The sequence below is a fragment of the Ctenopharyngodon idella genome, chromosome 14, assembly GCF_019924925.1.
Source record: "Ctenopharyngodon idella isolate HZGC_01 chromosome 14, HZGC01, whole genome shotgun sequence".
Classification (NCBI taxonomy): Eukaryota; Metazoa; Chordata; class Actinopteri; order Cypriniformes; family Xenocyprididae; genus Ctenopharyngodon; species Ctenopharyngodon idella.
In genome coordinates, this window is record NC_067233.1 from 20,073,367 (window position 1) to 20,096,501 (window position 23,135).

Genomic DNA, 23,135 nt, shown 5'->3' on the forward strand with positions numbered 1-23,135 from the left:
AGTAATAAAATAGAAGTAGACATTGCTACATATTTAGCATTTCGTTAACCTACTGTAAAGTAAAAAAGAGAATTTGGTGCAATAAAATAATCCTCAAACAGCTGTAAATATCTAACAAAAATATTACATTTAATTCAAAGTGTTTTTGTAATCATTGTTTGTAAACTACATTGGCACAATCATAAGAGATGAACCAGTCAAAAGTTTTTTGCGAGCAAACGCAACGTTTCTCGGGTGAATGCTACGTGAAATTTTTGCAAAAGCATTGAATATTTTTTTTCCCCATCTCATATTCTTTCTATCACCATGTCCCTTTAGGGGCTCCGTAGAGCACAAGAATACAGATTTGGTAATCTGAAAAAGTGTGTATCTGGATCAAGGTGATCCAATCCAATTTTGCTTTGTAAAACCAGCACAAAAGTAAGATGAATAACCTGATCCTGGATAGCAAAACATGGGATTTCCAAATCCAGATAATTCTGATCCAGATTAAACTTTTTGAACAACTGGCCCTTAATTATGGCCCGAGCACCAATGGTGTGAGGACCCTATTGGAATTGCTCCGTTTATTATTATTCCGCTTCTTCTTCTTCTTCTTCTTCTTCTCCCAAATGAATCGCATTTTTGAGGGCTTAAACGTGCTCGAAAACTCATGAAACTTTGCACACACATCAGAAGTGGTGAAAATTTACGTCTGTTATGGGTCTTAGAATTAGGCGTGGCAAAATGGCTCGATAGCGCCACCTACAAAATTTCAACAAAGTGCCCCTTGCACCACATTTCACGTACAGGTATGAAATTCGGTAGACACATGTAACAGCCCAATCCCTACAAAAAAGTCTCCTGGTGCAAAATCTGAAAACCAACAGGAAGTCAGATATTTTGAATTTTGTCTGCAAAATTTGTGCACTTTTTGCTATTTCCAGACGTTGTACTTTAACAAACTCCTCTTAGAGCTTTAATCAGATCAACATCATATTCGTTCAGTCTAATCTAAAGGCCTTTGAGATGTTACATTGCGAAGATCTAGAGTTTTCGCTGAAGGGCGTGTCCGTGGCGGCCTGACAAATTTCGATGTTTCGCAATGAAAAAGGAAGTTTATGTAACTCGGGTATACAAAGTCGGATCTGCCCCAAACTTCACGTTTTATCAGAGTCCTGGCCTGAAGATATCGACATGGCAATATTCAGTTACAGTCATAGCGCCACCTGCAGGCAACAGGAAATGACATGTTTTACACTGTGATTAGCTCCTCATACAGATTTAACCAGAACCACATCATATATGGTCAGTCAAATCTTAAGGCCTTAGCGATGTTAAATTGCGAAGATCTTGAGTTTTCACTAAAGGGCGTGTCCGTGGCAGCCTGACAAAGTCTGATGTTTCGCCATGAAAGAGGAAGCTGTAATTCAGGCATACAATGTCCGATCTGCCCCAAACTTCACATGTTTTATTAGAGTCCTGGCCTGAACACTTCTACATGGCAATATTCAGTGACAGTCATAGCGCCACCTGCAGGCAACAGGAAATTACATGTTTTACACTGTAATTCATTCCCAGGAACACATTTCAATATGCCACGAAGTACCAAACATACTAGAAACACGTTAAATCATGCAACACTCTGCTAAGTGCTAATGTATGCGATTAACGCCATGAAAGAGGAAGTTGTTGTAACTCAGGCATACGATGTCCGATCTGCTCCAAACTTCACATGTTTGATAATAGTCCTGGCCTGAAGACATCTACATGGCAATATTCAGTTTATGGTTAAAGCGCCACCTGTTGGCAGCAGGAAGTGTGCCACTTTGAAATGACTTTGCCATAATTCTCCTGTATTTTCTCGCTTACATGCATGTCGCCCACTGTTCACTGATTTCCTAAGGCCAACGGGTGGCGGAGGGCCCTTTCATCGCTGCTTGCAGCTTTAATTATCATTGTACTGCATTGCATTTTTTTTTTTTTTTTTTTCGTTTTTTTTCCTGCCAGAATAAAAACTATAGATCTTTGATCATAAAACTAAGCATTTAAATATCACCTTACTAAGGGTACATTTACACAACAATGATGTTCTAAAAACGGAAAAGTTTTTTCCTTTGCGTTTTTTTTCTGTGTATGTTGTCAAAACGATCCCCGTTCACATGGATCCGTGAAAACGTCTAATAACGTTGTATTATGCTGCCAGGCCAGTAGTTGGCTATGTCACTTTGTAAAGAAACACTATGCTCCTATAGACTGAACACGTAATACTCATGCACATGACGTCAGCGTTTTCAGAAATTCATTTTTATTGTAGTTTACACGGAGATAATAACAAAAAACTTGCACTTTGAAACCCATTTTGAGGCCCCAAAACGCTGTTGTCGTGTAAATGAATGGCCAAAACACAAAAAGTTTTGTTTTTAGTTGAAAATAGTGTTGTGTGACAACTGATATTTATATACATTTTATGCAAGTAGTCAGTTATACTATTATAAAGAACTATAATGTATTGATTTACATTTCACAACCTTACGCTTTTGGCCATATAAATAACATCTTCACCAAATGGCATATTTTTGCTCAGTTTGGGCCACTGAGGTGTTTTCTTCCTCCTCGGCTCTGAGCGCCATGTTCTTTATATATAATACTATATGAGCAATAAAAGCCTGATGCATCAAATATGATACAAAACATAATTCTCATATTATTATAATTCCTCATTTGTAAGTCACTTGTAACAGAAGTGTCTGCTAAATGATTAAATGTGAATGTACATAAAACCCTTTTTTTTTTTTTCCTTTTTTTTTAAGATTTACTTTACATAACTTGTATAATTTTTAGATTTTTTAAATTTTATTTTGTCTAAAGGTTCAATAAATTGTTCCATTTAAAGCATTTTTTTTCTTACTATTATTTGATATGTCAGGCTTTACAGGGTTAAAGGTATAATTCACCCAAAACTGTGAACCCTCATGACACTGTTTGGCACGTCCAGAAGCACCATAGTAACCTAGAAGAGGTTCCTGCAGACGTACTAATGCAAAGCGCTGGAATAAACATCAAAACCACAGGGGCTGTGGAGATGTGTCATTATTATCTGAAAGATCATCAAGTGTGGTTGTGATTTGTATGTGTTTGTTTGTTCCCTGGACAGTTTCCCTACTGCGACGGCATGCACACAAAACACAACGAGGAAACTGGTGATAATGTTGGACCGCTGATCATTAAGAAGAAAAACCCTTAAATATTCAGTGAGTGAGTGTGTGTGTGTGTTTCCATCAGTGTTTTCCATCGATTGAAGATGAGAGTAACCGGATGAGGATTTCATATCACAATTACTGTAATTCTCAACGTTAATGCGTCTCATTCACATGAGGACTTCCTGTAGCACTGCAGATATGCATCAGCAAACATACTGTAAACATGTGTGGTTTTACACTTGGTCTTCCTCTCCACCTCTAACACAACCCATATAATTTAAATGTGCTTGTACTCGAAAATAACTTTGCACTACAGCGCAGATGAATATGGATGAGAGGCGGGGTCAGAACTACTACGCACAGTTTAATGAACTTTTCAGTGATTATGACTTGAACATGTAGTTTTTACCATTCTCTGTTCCATTTTTAAGACTGCATGTAAGTGAATTTTGCTGTATGAAGATGTGCATTTTGAATAAACGTGATTTGAAATGGTTATCATTGTTTCACGCTCTGTTCTGCATATATTCACTAAGCAGGGTTATCTCAAGCCACAGTTTTAAAACAGGATGTGGGAGATAATGTGCTCTACTTCCTGTACTGCTGCAAAACACAGGAAATTAGAGATCCCCCTGCTGAAGTTCTGCTTACATCCAGCAGATGGAGCCACTGTATCAGTTCAGTGTTCTTGGTTTTATTTTGAAGGTACTGAGGCATCACCCCTGTGGCTCTAAAGGATGTTTTAAAGGGTTAGTTCACCCAAAAATGAAATTTCTGTCATTAATACTCACCCTCATGTTGTCCCAAACCCGTAAGACCTTCATTTGTCTTCGGAACACAAATTAAGATATTTTTGATGGGGGTATCTGATCCACAGAGGGTATCTGATCTGAGGGTATCTGATCCCTACATAGGGAGCAACGTCATTGCACCTTTTGAGGTCCAGAAAGGTATTAAAGACATCGATTAAAATAGTCAACGTGACTGCAGTGGTTCAACCTTAATATTATGAAGCGACAAGCTTCTGTGTTTACGTCCGAACACAGGCTCAGTATTGGCCGGCTCCTGCTTCAGCATGACACGCATGTGTCATGCTGCTCACATGACCAGAGCCAATACAGAGCCGTTATTTGGACGTAAACACGGAACCTCTTCAATGAAAATAGCGTAGCAGTATGACAGGGGACAGACGAATTTGTTGAATAAAATCATTACCTTTAGCCAATTTTTTCACTAACATTTTGCTGGCATAAAAAGTCTGTTGTTAATGTTGAGATTTATGAAGCTCACACAGATGTCACTATCAAACCAAGCAGCTTTCTGTTGGTCTACATGGCAAATCCAAGTGACCAACTTGAACCAGTTGCGAAATCTGTGTTGGGAAATTTTTCGCCCTCACGTGAAACTCCGGATCACGAAAATTCCTATTGAACAGGCTGGATTTTGCCTGTGAAAGTTGGCCGAGCAGTGGTAAATGTGACATCACCTTAATTCCACGGGCGGAGCGCAGACGTCTCAATAGGTATCCAAGCAGTCAGGCAAATGTGAGGCCAAAAAAGCTGCAGATTTCACATTGGATTCATGCTTGTTAAACTTTTAACATGCAAATTTACTGCTTTTACCAATATACAAATTTCTGTCATGAAACTCTACATGGTGCAGGCTGATAGGTCCTTAAAGGCACAATATGTAGTATTTCGCCTAGAGGTCACTTAAACAAAACAAAGGCGTAGCTTGATGGGAGGTGTTGTCTTCACGTCTACAGCTGGTGCAAAAGAATCCGACAGGGCTCGGGCAGAAATCATATTGGATGAGCTATAATGTATTAAAGATTTATTAACATTACTGTAGTATGCAGCAGAGTGTGGCTGAAAGCTGTTGGAGCTGAACGAGGCCACTGGAGCGATTGCTATTGAGAGACGAGTGCGACACATGGCTCAAGAGCAGTGAGCTTTTATTAAGCCACAGACGACCGCTTCCGCTTCACCCGGTAATGCATATCTGGGGTAAAGCAGCGCTGTTTTATCATATTAGATACATTTGTGTGTTGAAAGTTGTTATAATGCTACTCTGTGCATTCGCTTGGAGGCTGCTATAAGACACTTGTTACACACTGCAGTAAGCTAGATCGATATTAGGCATGGTAAAACATGGTACTCGCAGTAAATCAAGAAAACAAGATTTAAACAATAAGAATTACTGTGTTGAGCTATATAACAATGATTAGATTTCTGTTGATGAATGTATCCAAACAGTTGCTCACCTGTCTAATAAAACATAATATACTAAAGTGTCTTTGGTGTTTCCATGGTTTCTACAAAATGAAACCGGAAATCGAGGGTAACGCGGGTATGATGTAACTGATAAGCAACACATGGACACGGTCCGTGTTCTGGTTAAAATGGCTTGTTTCTTTTCGCCTTTAACTCAATCTGATTGTAATTCCATCATTCTCTATAGGGCACAGCTGAGTGGTTCCCGTTGTATCAGTAGCCAGTGAGCTTGCTGCTCAGCCTTCAAATAATTGGTCAGCATTTGCTGTGGCAGTGCAGCATGCTTTCAGAAACGCTCTTCCTTCCCCAGCTCCACCTGTATAGATCTGCTAAGGGTAATTCATGTATGCTATATTGTGCAGCAGCAGCATGTCTTACTTGCGCACAGCACTGTGTTGTGTGTGTATTAGCAGTAGCAAGTCCTGTACTTGCTCTGCCGAAGCAATAACCAGCAGCAGCAGCGTATCTGATCTATTCTGCCAAAACCAAACATTTCAACATTGTCATATCCATTACCTTGCCAAATCCTCAGAGAGTTGTCAAGACAGAAATATATTTATTAAAGCTGATTGGATTGGTAGTGAGCACTAGGTATGCAGTGCTTCATGCATCAATACACTATTGCCAATGGACAGTAGATCTATTATCCCTCAAAATTTCAGACGTTTTGGTAATGTGAAGTTTGTAAGGGGCCGTTCACACAGGAAAATATGAAAAAGCAGCAAAGTGGATTGCAAAAATGCTTTCTATGTAAACATGCTAGATGGACGGGTTTGACCGTTGGTCTCAGTGTCTCAATGAGTTGTTGCAGCATGGCTTTCTGTTGCCCCGTTCTGTTTTGTATGTACTCCACGCACTTGCGCTACTTCCGACAACAGTACAAAAAGAAGCTTTCAAAATCTTCATCATATTCCGTGTACTTGCTTGATTAGCATATTTTTCAAAAGCCCGGGTTTGAAATCTTCAATACAGTGTGGCGTGTGCTTTCGACTCCTATGAGATACACGTTTGTACTGAAATTACAATTATGAAACACGCACACAACCTTTTCGAGTTTTTTCAGATATGTTCCAATATGAAAAAAATATTTTGTTTCAGTTGAAAAACTGCTGGAGTTACAAAGTTAACATTTAAAGAAGATGGCCTCTTCTTCCTTTACGGATTTATTTTACGGATTTATTTGCTGTCTTGACAAATGTGACTTGAAAGTTGTAAATTATTTCTTGTTGTCTCGTGCATGAAAAAGTTAAAAGAAAAATGCATTTTGTGTTAATGGCCCCTAAGACATACTAGTATTAATGTATTTATTTATGCATGCTAACACTGTATCTACATTGAACGCATCGGCACAACGCAACAAAAGCAAACATAGCCAATTATAATCATTGATACTGTCTATGCTGGATGCAGCGTGGCGTTCTGTTGCCCTGTTCTTTTTTGTACGTACTCCACGCACCTGTGCTACTTCAGACAACAGTACAAATGGATTCTGAACTTTCACTTTGCATTCAGCCTCAAGCTGTTGCAGCAGTCAGCATTTGGTGTGAACAGTAAAACTATCACAACTTCTAAAAATAACAATTTTTTTGTTGCAAAACTTTAGATTGATACAGTGGTTGATAGCGTGTTGTGGGTGGTTGCTTGGGCATTGCTAGTTGGTCACTTAGTCAAAACAACCTTTAAGTCTTCAATTTTCGTCACTGGACATGGCACTGGGGTTACATTACAGAAATAATTTAACTCTAGAATCCCATCTTGTCTGTTTAGTAACATTTAGTTACCATCAATAAGGATGTTAGTCAGTGAGACTAAATATAATTTAGATAAGGACCCAGTATAATTTTACTGGGTCCAGGTGCCGATTACACTGTAAGTCTTTAAGTGTTATCTATATTTAACAAGTTATGAAGTAAAATATCTAGCTTCCTCCAGATCGCCTTCCTTATTCAAATTACGAAAAAAAAAAATGGAACTGGCGTTGCGTCAGTTCCGTAAGTTGAATAGGGAAGGCGTAGGACATAGCGTAAGCTTTTTGAACTGCTAGAGTTTTACACTTTCTTCGTAAGTAGGATACGGAAGGTGGTCTGGCGGAAGCTCGATATTTTACTTCATAACTTGTTAAATATGGATATTTTTTTACACAAACGCATCGCTTCACGTGTCAGGATATTTATTAATATTTCTCTGATTGTGTTCATCAGAAAGAAGAAAGTGATATACACCTAGGATGGCTTGAGGGTGAGTAAAGCTTGGGGTAATTTTCATTTGAAAATGAACTAATCCTTTAAGTTTAATTCATAGGATTTGTTCAAATCTCTGTCTCTAAACAAATATCTAAAAAAGAAATTGCAGTTGAACTAGAGACCACTAACGAGACCATTAACAGTCTACATGTTATTCATTGTCTAATGTATCTTTTTGAGGTAGTATGTGGATGGTGGGATGGGGGGCAGTGGAGATCTCAGTCATTGAAAAACAGGAAGCTCTGACAACACGGTGCCCAAAACCACAGGTAACTCACAGGAGTGAGAAAATAGAGAGAGCAGAAGAAATAGTGAGAGAGTCTCAAGGGAGAATGAGTGTACTGCATTTCTGTGTTCGAGAAGCAGGCCGACGGCATTCCTCAGCGTCTGAGAAAACCGGACGTTTGCTCCATCTTTCTTTTTTTTCTCCTCCTCTCCCTCGGCCTCTATGCCGTCGTCTTTCAAGTGGGTTTTATCCCCTCCTGTGGAGCGGGTCATGTGTCTTGGCTGCCAGAGAGAACCATGTGATGTTAATCCAACGTCCTCATTCCCCCCCCCCAAAAAAAAAAAATTCAGAGAGGAGGAGGGCTCAGCTCTCCAAGTTATCTGGGAATTATGTGGCCACAAGGAAAGGCAAGTGTTTATTTGTTTGTTTATCATGTCCTTTTTTATAATGTCCTCCATGGTGAACTCAGGTTATGATGCAATTCAGGATCCAAAGGTCTGATCAGTGACCTCGCAAACAAACCTGGCTCAAGTCAAGCATCCTGGAATAGTTTTCTGTATGGTACACTTCCACATTGATTGGAACATTGTATATAACATTAATATATACCATGTTACTTTCAAAAATACAGCAGTATTACAATGGTGCATGTCCACAAAACATGGTAATACCATGGTACTGTTTTGTACGTCCCGTAAATAGTAAGGTGTTTTAGTGTAGTAATTACATAGTACCATGGCATATATGCTATATCAAGGTACTACTGTCATGTAAGTAATATGGCATATGGTTAATACCATGCATTTGATCACAACCATATACATGTCCAAAAAAATCCATATTAGAACCATGCTTTTTAGTACATTTTTGTAAGTTATGTAAGTGCCATAGTATATAAAAAATGGAAATCATGTAGTACCATGGTCTATTTCAAAGTACCATAATATTACCATGTTTTTGGACTCAACCATGAAGGTAAAACTATGGTATTTTTAAGTGACATTAAGTAAATGAATATGGTAATTATACTGTTCAACTGACAAAACTTTTTGTAAGGGGAACTTAGTCTCATACGCTTAAAAGAGAGTTTAGCGTTTGAATACAGATAAATGAGAAAAACAATGATGGGAAGTGCAGCAGTAAAGTAGTGTCACTTTACTCACGCCTAAACTTTCCCGTTAATGCAATTGTGGAGGACTGTAACACGCAACCCCCCTCAAACCCGCAGCCAGCAGCGCCGCACTGATCGATCCGCATTGATCGTCCCTGACGAGCTGTTCCACTTTCCAGCCAATGCACGCGCGCCCGTCTGCGATTGGGAAGGAGCCCGAAACGGAGGAAAATTTCTGCCGCCCTGGCGGTGTCACTTCCCCACACTTCAGCTGGCCTCCTGCCAGACACACAGGACGCTCACAAGAGGTGGAGTGGACTCGACGTGACGAGGAGGAGCGTCCGCAAACGACTGGACGGACGGACAATAGGACCTATACAAAAATGGCTCTTAGACCACAGAAAGTCATCAAACACAGAGAAACACGACGATTATGGTAACGACCCTGATCCCTTTCAATTCTTCACAAAGTTTAATGAGTCTTTAAATGCTAACTGTTAGAGAAACTGAAATTAATGTGCTTTATAGGACTACTTTGCGGGTACTCCTATTAAATACATTAATACATTGTATTGATATTAATTCATTATATATAAAAAAAAATAATCTAAAAATATAAATAATATAAGCAATATACCCCAAATAAAATAAAGTGTAAATCTCATTAATAAATATAAATTAATACTATTCAAATTGTATATGTGGGTACTCCTATTAAATACATTAACAGATTGCATTGATTTTCGTTAATTATAAAATAACTAAAAATATATTTAATATAAACAACACTAATAATATACAGAAAATAAAATACATTAATTAATAAAATATTTAATAAAAATACTATAAACAACATATTTAATGTATGCCTAATGACGTTGATTTGATAATGAATGCATGAATTATTAATAATATTATACAAAGTAATATTAATTTAATATTTAAATAGATTATAAACAATAGCAGTATACAAATAATTGTTTTAATATTATTATTATTATTATTTATTGTTCTATTATTATTTAGTTTTCATACACGTACAATTATTATTTACAATTTGCATTTCGTTCTCATTACCAGAGCACCCCATAGGGTTATATTTCAGATGAGGGAATGGTTGCTTGGGAACCGTGCTTTGCATATTAAAATATCAATCAGCACCAAGTTCCTGGAAAGCATGAATGTGCAAAAGTTCGGATATAATAAATCAATCACGAGCGCAGCCAACAGCCATTAAGAATGGAGTCAACAATGGGCTGAGTGTCCAGCCCTCTCAAAACTATACTTCATTCATTATTCCACTCTCATATGTACTGAGAGACAGACGGCATCACCGCAGACAGCCCCTCGCGCTCATCCACACCTCTTTAAGGTTTATTTATTTTGTCCCCGACGGAAAGTCCACTTCGGTTTTTGTGTGAAGCTCCAAAAATCTATGAAATGTGTTTGCATGTTCTTCTCCGGTCGCGAGGATGTGGAGGTGGGATAGAGAGACGCGAGAGGCTGGAGGAGCGCACGCGCTCGCTCTCGGACAAAGTGCGTTCTGCGTTTATCTGCCGGTGTTTGGGGCTTATTGAAGAAATCAGCGAGAATATTTCAGTCTGGGTGAGCATTTGCTTTCGTTTGGCTCTTTTACCTTTTATTCTCTCTCCCTCTTTTATATAAATCTCTGTAGCGCGTGAGAGCACCGGACCGCTCGGACAGTCGGAACGCTTCCCTCGGCTCACGAGCGGTGCGAATGAAAAGACGCCTATGTTTGCAAATGTGCAGATAGTCTATATTTATCAAAGGGAAGGGAATGAGACTTTGTTGAGGACTGTTCAAAGTTACAATGACATCTAGCCACGACGAATAAGTTGGCACTGAAATAACAAGGGAATGTGCTTAACCAACGCGACGTGTTGGCGCATACCGCGCGCTGTCACCATAGACACATCGGTCGAGATGAGACAAAAGGGATTTTGTTTTACTTTCTAAATGATCGCCGTTACATCCGCTTGACAATTTGCCCATATGCATTAGATGCATTGGTGCAACTTTGCCACGCGTAACCAAATAAGCGCACAGAATAGGTGAAATTACGGCTATTTGTTTGTTGTTTGCTTGTAGTGTTGTTCATGTAAACATACTATTGTGACCTTTTTTCTGTTTTTATTGGTTGTCTGGATAAAATATGTGGGATATACCGAGTAGGAATGTCTGAAATATTCAGAATTTCTCTTGGAGAGACGACAATATGAATGCACGTTATATGTGCTGTTTATTATTAATCCATTATGAGTTGTATGCAAACTTTTTGTGCGTGGTGCATACAGTATTTGCATTTTAATTATTTAAATAATCTTTCGTGAATATATGCAATTAGTCAAGGTCTATTGTTGAAATTGATCCAGTAAGGGTTTAATTGAGGTGATTGTTTGACAGAACATGTAGATCTTGATAAGCAGGTCATCTTGTTTAGGTACAGTTGGGCTATTTGTGCAGGTTTAGCTATTGTTCCCTGGTGATGTCCAGATCTCTCTACGTCGCGCTATTGTCCCTCTGGCTCGCCGCAATACTGGACACAGCAATTTTTGTGAGCCTCATATATGCATGTGAGCCTCATATATGTTTGACATACATTTGACAAGAGGTAATTCAGTATTAGATTGCTGAATGGGCATTCAAACTGTTGCAAGGAACTTATTTATCTGTAGGCCAGGTCAATCATTTACTGAAACCCTCACTAGATGCAGCTTTTGTCCTGGTTTACCTGCAAATGTGGGGTTCCTGTCTCCAGTAAGTTTTTATTCCCATCATGACTCTTTGATGTCGATGTGATGTAATCATAGTTGATGTAGTCATCTGTTTTGATAAGGAATAGACTGTATTGCAGAAATGTTTTGGCAGGCAACCTACAGTAAATGTGTGTTTCACCTGGTTTTAATCAAGTCAAATATACTGTTCAATATGACTGAATCAACTTGAATACATTAGGCTTCACTAATTAGTGCAATTTTTAAATCAGTTAGAAATACCCTACTGTATGTGTTCACTTTTTACAGCTCAGTATGGTAAATATGTAGGAATGACCAGGGCTAGTTGTCACAGATGTTACTACATTGAGTAGGTTTATTTTTGAAAGTGAATTTCTATATTGACACAAACTTTATAGTGTTGATTACATAAAGGGCTAATGATGTTTCCACTGTTATTTACCAATAAATACAGTTCATTTAACACATGTTGACCTTTTGTGACATGTTGTCAGCATGTGGTCACAATGCAGTCTGCATTAAATAGCAAAATTCAAACAGTGAAACAGTTCTGAAACACAAAACAGTTCTTGAAACATCTAAATGGAAACACAAAACCATTGTTTTAACCAGCATTACTATAACTTGTGCATTTATACCATTTAAAACATGTAACAACTTGCCCCAACCTGATTTTTGTGAAAAAATTCTCTTATATTTGAAGCTAAAATTAAAAATCTTGGAATGAAGACAACTTCCCTGTTTGACAACCAGCCCCAGTCTCTCTTACATGCATATTTAATTTATTTAATTTATTCTTTCATTCATGCATGTTTGTATGAATGAATGGCCAATTACATCATCTTCATAGACAGTCACTTAAAATCTTAAGCCATTTTTTTTCTAATTATTATCGATAACATGCTTTACTGAGGCTTGGCAGTTAATTGAAATGTTAAGTCCTTGACGAGCGTGTGTACGTGCGTTAGTGCGGCTGAGCTTGCACCTAGACATCCTGATTTCACTGTCGGCTCACCCCAGGGGCTTTGCGCTTGAGCTCACGATTCCGGTTTCGTGATAGAACAGACCGCCTGTGGACCCTGATAGACGTCTCTCACTGAAGGGGAATTGCTGTCACAAGGAACGGGCTTTCACACGTAAAGGTTATGAAATATAACAATTTAACAGACTCAAACTGTCCAATTCAATATCCACGCAAATTCTTTTTTTAACTTCACAGTGAGTTTCAGTTCCTTGGAAGCAGAGCGAACAAAGCGTAATTGTCACTAAAACAGATATCTAGGACAGATATTATGTATAAATGTTGGCTAAGTAATCAAAATGGGTCAAGATGAGGCCAGAGTGACCAGTAGATTATTTGTCACAGTGAACTTGTGCCTATTTCAGCAAGCCAAAACATTAAGCTAATAAAATGGGAAATGTTTATATGCATGATTATTTTGAAAAAAAAAATTTTTGTGCTTGACTATAGTGAAACCGACACGACGTGTTCTGGATTATGTTAAAAAGTTTGAAATATTAATATTTTTAAAATGTCTTTGAAAGAAGTCTCCTTTGCTCACCAAGGCTGCATTTATTTGATCAAAAATACAGTAAAAACAGTAATGTTGTGAAATAATATTATAATTTAACATAACTGTGTTTAAAATTTAATTTATTTATTCTTATGATGGTAAAGCTGAATTTTCAGCATCATTACTCCACTCTTCAGTGTCACATGATCCTTCTGAAATCAGTCTAATATGCTGATTTGCTGCTCAAAAAAAAAAATCTTATTATTTTCAATGTTGAAAACAGTTGTGCTGCTTAATATTTTTGTGAAAATTGTGATACACTACCATTCAAAAGTTTGGGGTAAGAAAGATGAAAAAGAATACTTTTATTCAGCAAGGACAATTGCTTAAATTGATCAAAAGTGTCAGTAATGGCATTTATAAGGTTACAAAAGATTTGTAATTCAAATAAATGGTGTTCTTTGAACTTTTTATTAATCAAAGAATCCTGAAAGAAATGTATCATGGTTTCCACAAAAATATTTAGCAGCAAAAAACAGTTTCCAACAATGATAATAAGAACCATTAATAATTGTGACACTGAATACTGGAGTAATGATGATAAAAAATTCAGCTTTGCCATTACAGGAATAAATTAAATTCTAAAATATATTAACATAGAAAACAGTTCTTTTAGATTGAAATAATATTTTACAATATTACTGTTTTTACTGTATTTTAGATCAAATAAACACAGCCTTCTAGAGCATAAGAGTCTCCTTTGAAAAAAAAAAAACATTGAAAAAAATATTTTCTTAATTACTTAATTATTTCAAACTTTTGTCCAGTAGTGTAACACTCAGCCTCTCTTCGTGAACCATGTAATTAAACCAAGCTTGCTTTAACCTCTCTGTGTATCTTCTATCTTTCCTTTTTAGGATTCCCAGGCCTTAGCGAATGGATGTGTAAGATGTTCATGAGGCTCGCCTAGTGTGGACCGCTGATTCTCCAGCTGTGAACGCGTCAATCTCGTTTTGGCTTCGGTCTTCAGAGGAACGTTGCAACTCTATCCCCCCTTCATCCTAAGCTCCCTCATCTCCCTCTCCCTCCCCCTCACGCTGTGGCCCATGTCTGCCAGCGGAGGGTCCATGGAGGGAAGTCGAGCCGTAGAGGATGAGGAGGCACAGGACAGCTGCTGCGGGGATGAAGACTCATCCCCGGTGGTGGAACGGAGAAACCGTAGCGGCATCATCAGCGCTCCACTCAGCAAAAGCCTGAAGCGCTCACGAGCTCTCTCACAGTACATCGCGACCTGCTCGGCCGCTGCTGTCGCCAGTGTCGCAAACGCTAACAGACTCGCCCAGAGCTCCATGGTGGCGACGGGTGTCAAAGCTCACCCTACGGCCAGCCAGCACAGGTCACAAGTCGGGTATGCCAAACTGGACCGGGGCGCATTAGTGTCCGGTCTTCTGGACTCTCCGAGCGGCTTGCATCTCGCCCAGGCCGCCGAGCTCCTGCGGCGGGCGGGAATGCTGCTTCCGGTCAGCGACCCTTCCAATGTCAGTGTGGGAGGGGACATAGAGGCGGTCTCGGCTTCTGATTCGCTGGGCAGTGTGATGGACTTCCCATTGCTCAGCAACGGTGGAGTGGGTGGCAGCTTTCCATATCACCCGGGGCTCTTCATAATGACACCGGCAGGAGTGTTCCTCGCAGATGGGGCGCTTTCTCATGTGACCGGCGCATCGGAACACCAGCAGACGCAGAGTGAGATTTCATCGGCCATCAGCGCCAACGGGAAGAAAAAGCGAAAGCGCTGTGGCCTGTGTCCACCCTGCCGGCGCAGGATTAACTGCGAACAGTGCAGCAGCTGCCGCAACCGGAAAACCGGCCATCAGATCTGCAAGTTCCGCAAGTGCGAAGAGCTCAAAAAGAAACCTGCTGGCGGGCTGGAGGTAAGATGGTGAGCAATGTACAGTAAATTCATAAAAATTATGACTGCAAACTAGTATCACCTGCTTGGGCACCACAGCATAATGCATTAAGGCGCATGGGCTAAATCACTAGGTAGCACTTCTGACACGTTGAGCTGTGATGCTCATGCAGGTGTTGCAAGTTTGAGTGTGGTAGGCGTAATTTCTTGATTCTCTTCCCTCATCTCCTTATCGTTTTCTGTTCTCTGTACTATCCCTGTGAATAAAAGTAGTCGAAAATAAAAGCAAAGTCCCTTTCAAGGAAAGTCTGTTCACTCGGCGGCCATATTTGCAATGCCTCTGGGCAGCTATTTCCAAGACCAAGTCCTATCTATTTGAATGGGGGAATCCTGAAATCTCAAAAACTGCTTGGCGAACTCACAATTAAATAACATATTTCAAATCAGCAACAAAATCTGATATGAACTGTCCCATAAATGTTGTTTCTTATGCTCAAATTGCATTAAAAAAGCTTATTTTTCAAACTAGACGAGACAATGCACGTGCAATTCTAAGCGCTATTCTCAGGTTTCTATGGGAACCGGAGCTTCTAACGGCAGCTGCAGTGACGCAATGACTTTATCAATCAGCGTTTGGCTCTTTTACTTAGAAGGCGGGACATATTCCACCATATTGCGCATTGCAGTTTCTGTCATTTATAACTAGTAGGAGTGAACCGTCTTTCTACATATATAGTCTTTGATAAAAGTCATGAAATACTAGCAGAACATATTTCTGTGTAAATATGTTGTGAAATCAGTCTTGCGTAAATTACTGATTTCAGTTCAGTGCAATCATTTACTAAAATGGCAGTTAATTGAATTATTAAAAATAAATAAAACAAATTAACCCATCTGACCCATACGGAAATTCTGTAACAAGTAAAAGTATTCTGTAAAAGTATTTTTCTACCATTGGAGCTATTTACACTACTGTTCAAAAGTTTTAAAGAAAGAAAAAAAAGAAAAAGATATTATACTTGTATTCAGCAAGGACGCATTAAGTTGATCAAAAGTGAGAGTAAAAATGTTTTTAATTTTCTATTTTAAATGAATTGTGTTCTTTTAAACTTTCTAGTCATCAAAGAATCCTGAAAAAAGTGTATCACACTTTCCAACAAAATTTTCAACATTGATAATAATAATAAATGTTTCTTGAGCAGCAAATCAGCATATTAGAATGATTTCTGAAGGATCATGTGAAACTGAAGACTGGAGTAATGATGCCGAATGCCATTGTATGCGAACTGAACTGAGCTGGATGATGACATCACTGTTTACTCCAGTGCTGATATAGATAAATTAACTAAATTAATAACTATTGATTCTTACATCGGAATGAATCAATACTGAATTTACTTAAGATGGATAATGACACCATTTTCTTTAAGAGCGGCTGTGCAGCCAAAATTATATACCAGTTATCATTGTAAAGCTGCTTTGACACAATCTGCATTGTTAAAAGCGCTATATAAATAAAGGTGACTTGACTTGACTGAAAATTCAACTTTGCATCACAGGAATAAATTTCACTTTAAAATATATTACAATGGAAACAGTTAATTGAAATCATAATATTTTACAATATTACTGTTTTTACTGTATTTTTGATCAAATAAATGCATGATATGGTGAGCATAAGAGAAATATTACTGACCATAAACACGTTTGCATATAGAGCATCATTAAAAAAATATCATGTAACTGTGTAAACGACTCCTAAATCTTTTTTTTTTTTTTTTTTTGCCACAGTAATATAATGGCTTTACTTTTCTCAGCAAATATTGATATAATGTGATTTACTTCAGTTAATTAGTCTGCATATCATGTAATTCATTTGATTAAAATGTTTAATCGATTGACAGCCCTAGTTTTTACAAACAGACTACATAGAAATTAATACTGTTAGTGTTAGCATATGAACATTACTCATCCTGACAAATGGCAAGCTGAATGTAGTGTCTCATCTCTCAGGCAGCGTAACTTGAGATGTTTCTGCCTTGTTTACAGGCAGGTTCAGGTGTGGGAAAATTAACTCTGAGTCTGTGCTGATGTAAGCTAGTTAGGGTCTAACTTTGGGCGATTGGTGTCATGGTAAAGTTGGTCTAGTTGGTTGCTTATTTTTAATCCTTACAAAGAAAATGTTAAGGCATTGTAATGTTCAACAGGTAAGGTTCCCCTTCACTGGCTGATATGATGAGATGATTCAGAGTTTCAGCTATCACATTTAATGAATTTGGATGAATGCAGTTGAATATAAAATAACACCATGCTCCAGCCAAGCACAACACACAAGTCTCTAGTGTTCTGTCCTTATTGAAAGTACTGAATGTGGGAAGAGACTGAATATGGGACTTTGGAACTGCGAGATTTCAATGTGGGCGGGGCTACCCAACACACACAAGACAACAGCATATGGTGCAGTCAAGTCATGCCGGAAAGATCGTATTTATGAGTTGAATGCACATGAATGCCACCACAAAGTCATTATTATGAGTGGGAAACTTTCGTTAAGGCCAGAGTTTCCGAGTTGAGAGTTGAGAAAACAATGGGTCTAAATGTAAGGTCATGTCAAGCGCAGTGCATTGAGAGACACAGTACTCCATACTGTAATAGATCTGGAAAATGTAGTAGGTCATCCAGGTATTTTAGAAAGTTTGCATAGTGTCCACATACTATATACTGTAGCAAGAGTTTGGTAGTATGCTATTCTGAATGAATGTCTGAATGGCTCTGTCCACAGAGAAATCTCATTGGCCCAAAATCCTGCTCCACACAGTTGTATGTTAAACATTAAATAGGTTCTGATTTTGTTGCATTAAAGGCACATTATGTAAGATTTCTGGATTAAAATATCCAAAAACCACAGTGTTATATATTTTGTTGAATTGTCTATTTACATTATCCCAGATGTTTCCAAGAATGTTTAAAGTGCCCCTATTATGGATTTTTGAAAATTACCTTTCATGTAGTGTGTAACATAGCTCTAAGTGAATGAAAACATCCTGCAAAGTTTTAAATCCGAAAGTGCACCGTATATAAAGTTGTCTCTCAAAAGTAAGAGTTGACTCTGAGACAATTAAATGAGTCGTTTGTAAAACGAATCCCAAGTCGTTTCCTTGTGACATCACAACGAAACATTAGCATATTGCCCGCCCACTTATTGTGCGTGCAGACGCCAGGGAAAATTCATTTTTTCAACAATACCACAGCAGTACAATCTTTTGTTGTGTTCCCATCATTTTACTGACGACTGCTTCTCGAACCTCGGGGAGTTTAACGCAGGATTCACAAAACGCTTGGTCTTAAAATATGGATCAATGACCAGTTTATTTGGACCAGCTTGCTCTTCTGAATCTCAACCTGTAAGTATGATTAATAATTAATGTTTATATTTTCTAGCGATCGTTCAAAATTCGTAGTTTTGTATGTTATGTTGTGTAACATACACTCTAGTCTGTCTCCTGCTAACTGGCCAACTCACGTTTCTGTAGTTCTGCTATTCAGATGTGGGTCCAATATTGCCTAAAAATGTGTCGATTATTGCAGCTTGTCTGTCTTATTACTTGGAGTAATGATCAAGGATGGAGCATGACTTTTGTTTACGAAGTCTAATGCAATATCAGCTATTCACGTTTGTGCTCGGCTAACGTGGGAGTTTACAACATACAAACCCGATTCCAAAAGTTGGGACACTGTACAAATTGTGAATAAAAAAGAATGCAATAATTTACAAATCTCATAAACTTATATTTTATTCACAATAGAATATAGATAACATATCAAATGTTGAAAGTGAGACATTTTGAAATGTCATGCCAAATATTGGCTCATTTTGGATTTCATGAGAGCTACACATTCCAAAAAAGTTGGGACAGGTAGCAATAAGAGGCCGGAAAAGTTAAATGTACATAGAAGGAACAGCTGGAGGACCAGTTTGCAACTTATTAGGTCAATTGGCAACATGATTGGGTATAAAAAGAGCCTCTCAGAGTGGCAGTGTCTCTCAGAAGTCAAGACGGGCAGAGGATCACCAATTCCCCCAATGTTGTGGCGAAAAATAGTGGAGCAATATCAGAAAGGAGTTTCTCAGAGAAAAATTGCAAAGAGTTTGAAGTTATCATCATCTACAGTGCATAATATCATCCAAAGTTTCAGAGAATCTGGAACAATCTCTGTGCATAAGGGTCAAGGCCAGAAAACCATGCTGGATGCCTGTGATCTTCGGGCCCTTAGATGGCACTGCATCACATACAGGAATGCTACTGTAATGGAAATCACAACATGGGCTCAGGAATACTTCCAGAAAACATTGTCGGTGAACACAATCCACCGTGCCTTTCGCCATTGCCTGCTAAAACTCTATAGGTCAAAAAAGAAGCCATATCTAAACATGATCCAGAAGCACAGGTGTTTTCTTTGGGCCAAGGCTCATTTAAAATGGACGAATCAAAATTTGAAGGTCTTTTTGGAAAACTGGGACGCCATGTCATCCGGACTAAAGAGGACAAGGACAACCCAAGTTGTTATCAGCACTCAGTTCAGAAGCCTGCATCTCTGATGATATGGGGTTGCATGAGTGCATGTGGCATGGGCAGCTTACACATCTGGAAAGGCATCATCAATGCTGAAAGGTATATCTATAAGTTCTATAAGCTGTATATATATATATATATAATATATATATATATATATATATAAAGTTCTAGAACAACATACGCTCCCATCCAGACGTCGTCTCTTTCAGGGAAGACCTTGCATTTTCCAACATGACAATGCCAGACCACATACTGCATCAATTACAACACCATGGCTGCGTAGAAGAAGGATCCGGGTACTGAAATGGCCAGCCTGCAGTCCAGATCTTTCACCCATATAAAAAAACATTTGGCGCATCATAAAGAGGAAGATGCGACAAAGAAGACCTAAGACAGTTGAGCAACTAGAAGCCTGTATTAGACAAGAATGGGACAACATTCCTATTCCTAAACTTGAGCAACTTGTCTCCTCAGTCCCCAGACGTTTGCAGACTGTTATAAAAAGAAGAGGGGATGCCACACAGTGGTAATCATGGCCTTGTCCCAACTTTTTTGAGATGTGTTGATGCCATGAAATTTAAAATCAACTTATTTTTCCCTTAAAATGATACATTTTCTCAGTTTAAACATTTGATGTGTCATCTATGTTGTATTCTGAATAAAATATTGAAATTTGAAACTTCCACATCATTGCATTCCTTTTTTATTCACAATTTGTACAGTGTCCCAACTTTTTTGGAATCGGGTTTGTACAAAACAAACTGTTTTTTTCCTCTGCGTTTTTATTATTACAATAGAGTGGAGCTCTATCTGTATTGTAATAGGATGTTAAGATGCTAGTCCGCTCTAACTAGTTGAAGTATTCTCTGTAAACATTCATTGTAATGTTAAACAATGATATAGCCATTTTTCTTTGTTAATAGTTATGACGAAAAAGTCTGTGTACACATCTGGCCTAAATGTTTTTCTTATGTTAGAGGTTTTCAGCATTCTGATACAGTTCCCACAGGTGCACCTACATAAAGTATAACAGTGACGCTGCTATCGCGTCTTATAAATAACTAAGGTGACACTTACCATATATAAACGTCGTACTCCAGTCATGATTGCAAATCAGTTTCTGGTTGATCGACTACTTCAGACGTTTCATCGTCGGACTCGGGCTCAAATTGATATGGTAAAATCGATGCTATCTTTTCTGTCCATACATTGTATACAATGTCTTGCGAACTGATAGCTGCAGTAGACCAATCACAAAGGATTGGGCCATCTGACCAATCAGAGCAGTGTAGGCTCACGGAAAGGAGGAGTTTAGAGAGACTGATTCATTGAACTGCTTCTAACGAATTGTTTACAAAACATTGAAAACTCAGGTGAAATGAAATGTATATTATGAGAAAACAAAAGTGTTTTTTGACCTTGCATGCATGTAAACCTGTTGTAGGAGACTCCCAAAACAATATTAGAAACCTTAAAAAAGGCATAATAGGGGCACTTTAAATCCAGAGAAATAAGCAATTTTAACCAGGACATGGACCTTGTCCGTGCGTCACCTATCAATGACATCATACGTTCGTTAAAGACGCTTTAATATATTATAAGTTTTATTAGACAAGGTAACAACTGTTTGTATACATTTATAAACAGAAAACGAATCATTGATATATAACTCAACACGTTTAGTCTTAAGCCTCGTACACACTGGGGCGCTTATCGCGTGCGCTTATCGCCAGCGTTTTTCGAGGTGTTTTTCGTGTTCATACCCAAGCGATTTTTACTGGGGATGGCACCCATAGTTTGTAGGGGTCTTCCTCGTGTGCTTGGCAAGACCATTTTGTGCTTGAGCATCACCAAGTTGTGTTTTACTGTAACTTCAGCAGCTCCAGGAATGTGAATAAAAGCAGCAATCTCATTGGTTGGCCAGTTTTTAACGTGGCGCGTCAAACCAAAAAAAACGAACCCAAGGTGTTTTTTAAAAAATGACGCTTTTACACCTGCCGTTTTTCGCGTCGGTGTACACACTCACATTGGCGCCCTTTGTTTAGTCCCGAGGCGATAAACGTCGGTGATAATCGTGCATGATATTCGTCCCAGTGTGTACAGGCCTTTAGGCCTATTGTTTGAATCTCGTTTTCTTGATTTTCCACGAGTAACATGTTTTTATCATGCCTCATGTTTTTATCATGCCTATTTTGTCAAGTGGCTAACATAGCATAATCTGATGCAGCTTTATTTTTAGTAACAGTAATACAGCATTCTCTCCGTCATACAATATGTTTTAAAATTAATTGCATGCCATTTAACAACACAAGCCATCCAGCATTTATTAATATGATATTGTAATATTGATCTATCTTACTGCAGTGTGCAACAAGTGTGTCATAGCAGCTGCCAAGCGAACGCACAGAGTAATGTTATAACACACTCAATTCAACACACTCAAATGTATCTAATATTATAAACAGCGCTGCGTTACCCCACATATGCTTGACCAGAACAAGCGGAAGCGGTCGTCTGTGGCATAATAAAAGTTCTGCTGCTCTTTCATAGAGTCCCGTCCCGATTCTTTTCCACCGGCTGTGAGGTGAAGACGACATCTCCCATGATTCCATGCTCAATCTAGGCATCATCAAGCTACGCCTTTGTTTTGAATAGGTGACCTCTAGTGGCGAAAAACTACATATTGTGCCTTTAAGGTGTGGTCACATTAACAAATTTTGCAGGCAAAAAAGGTATATTGTCAATAGTGTAGTGACTAATGAAACAGCTCACACAGAAGTCATTTTCAAACCAAGCAGCTTTCTGTTGGTCAACGTGGCCTGCAAAATCTTTGTGGGGATATGTTTGTTCCCTCACACAAAATTCCTGATCACGTGGATTTCCATTGAAATGACTGTATTTCACTGTGAAAACAATGGTAAATGTGACTGCATTTTAACTTGATGCTATAAACTTTTTCTAAATGATTTATTTAGGGAGGGTAATAAAATTATGGTTACACTTCATTTTGATGGTTCCCTTTAGACATTCTGTTGACTAAGAAACATTGCACTCACATGTCAACTAACACTCAGAGTATTAGTTGAGTATTGGTAGGTTGTGAGGGTTAAGAATAGAGTTAGTAGAATAAGAGGGTAGGGTTAGTAGAAAAAGTTGACGTACTTGCAAAGTAACTTATAGTAAGTACAGTGTCTGTTGGGGTAGCATCAATATAAAGTGTTAGCAGAAATTGAGCAGATAGTTTACTAATACTCAACTAATACTTAACTAATAATGAGAGTTAGCTGACATGTGCAATGTTACTTATAATCAACAGAATGTCTAAAGGAGACCATCAAAATAAA

The 23,135-nt window shown here is 38.4% G+C and overlaps 1 protein-coding gene across 8 annotated transcripts in view; it reads left to right on the plus strand.

Annotated features, from left to right (window-relative positions):
• Positions 1-23,135, plus strand: part of cxxc5b (CXXC finger protein 5b) — a 34,635-nt gene that overhangs the window by 2,406 nt on the left and 9,094 nt on the right. For 2 of the 8 annotated variants that reach the window (XM_051860779.1, XM_051860778.1), the window contains exon 3: positions 3,137-3,680. In XM_051860779.1, the coding sequence (XP_051716739.1) occupies positions 3,137-3,226 (90 nt within the window). In that variant the 3' untranslated portion in view covers positions 3,227-3,680. Of the gene's footprint in view, positions 1-3,136; positions 3,681-9,225; positions 9,472-10,318; positions 10,641-14,222; positions 15,245-23,135 lie in introns of those variants that run through there. The other 6 variants (XM_051860774.1, XM_051860776.1, XM_051860777.1 and 3 more) reach the window with 6 other exon arrangements.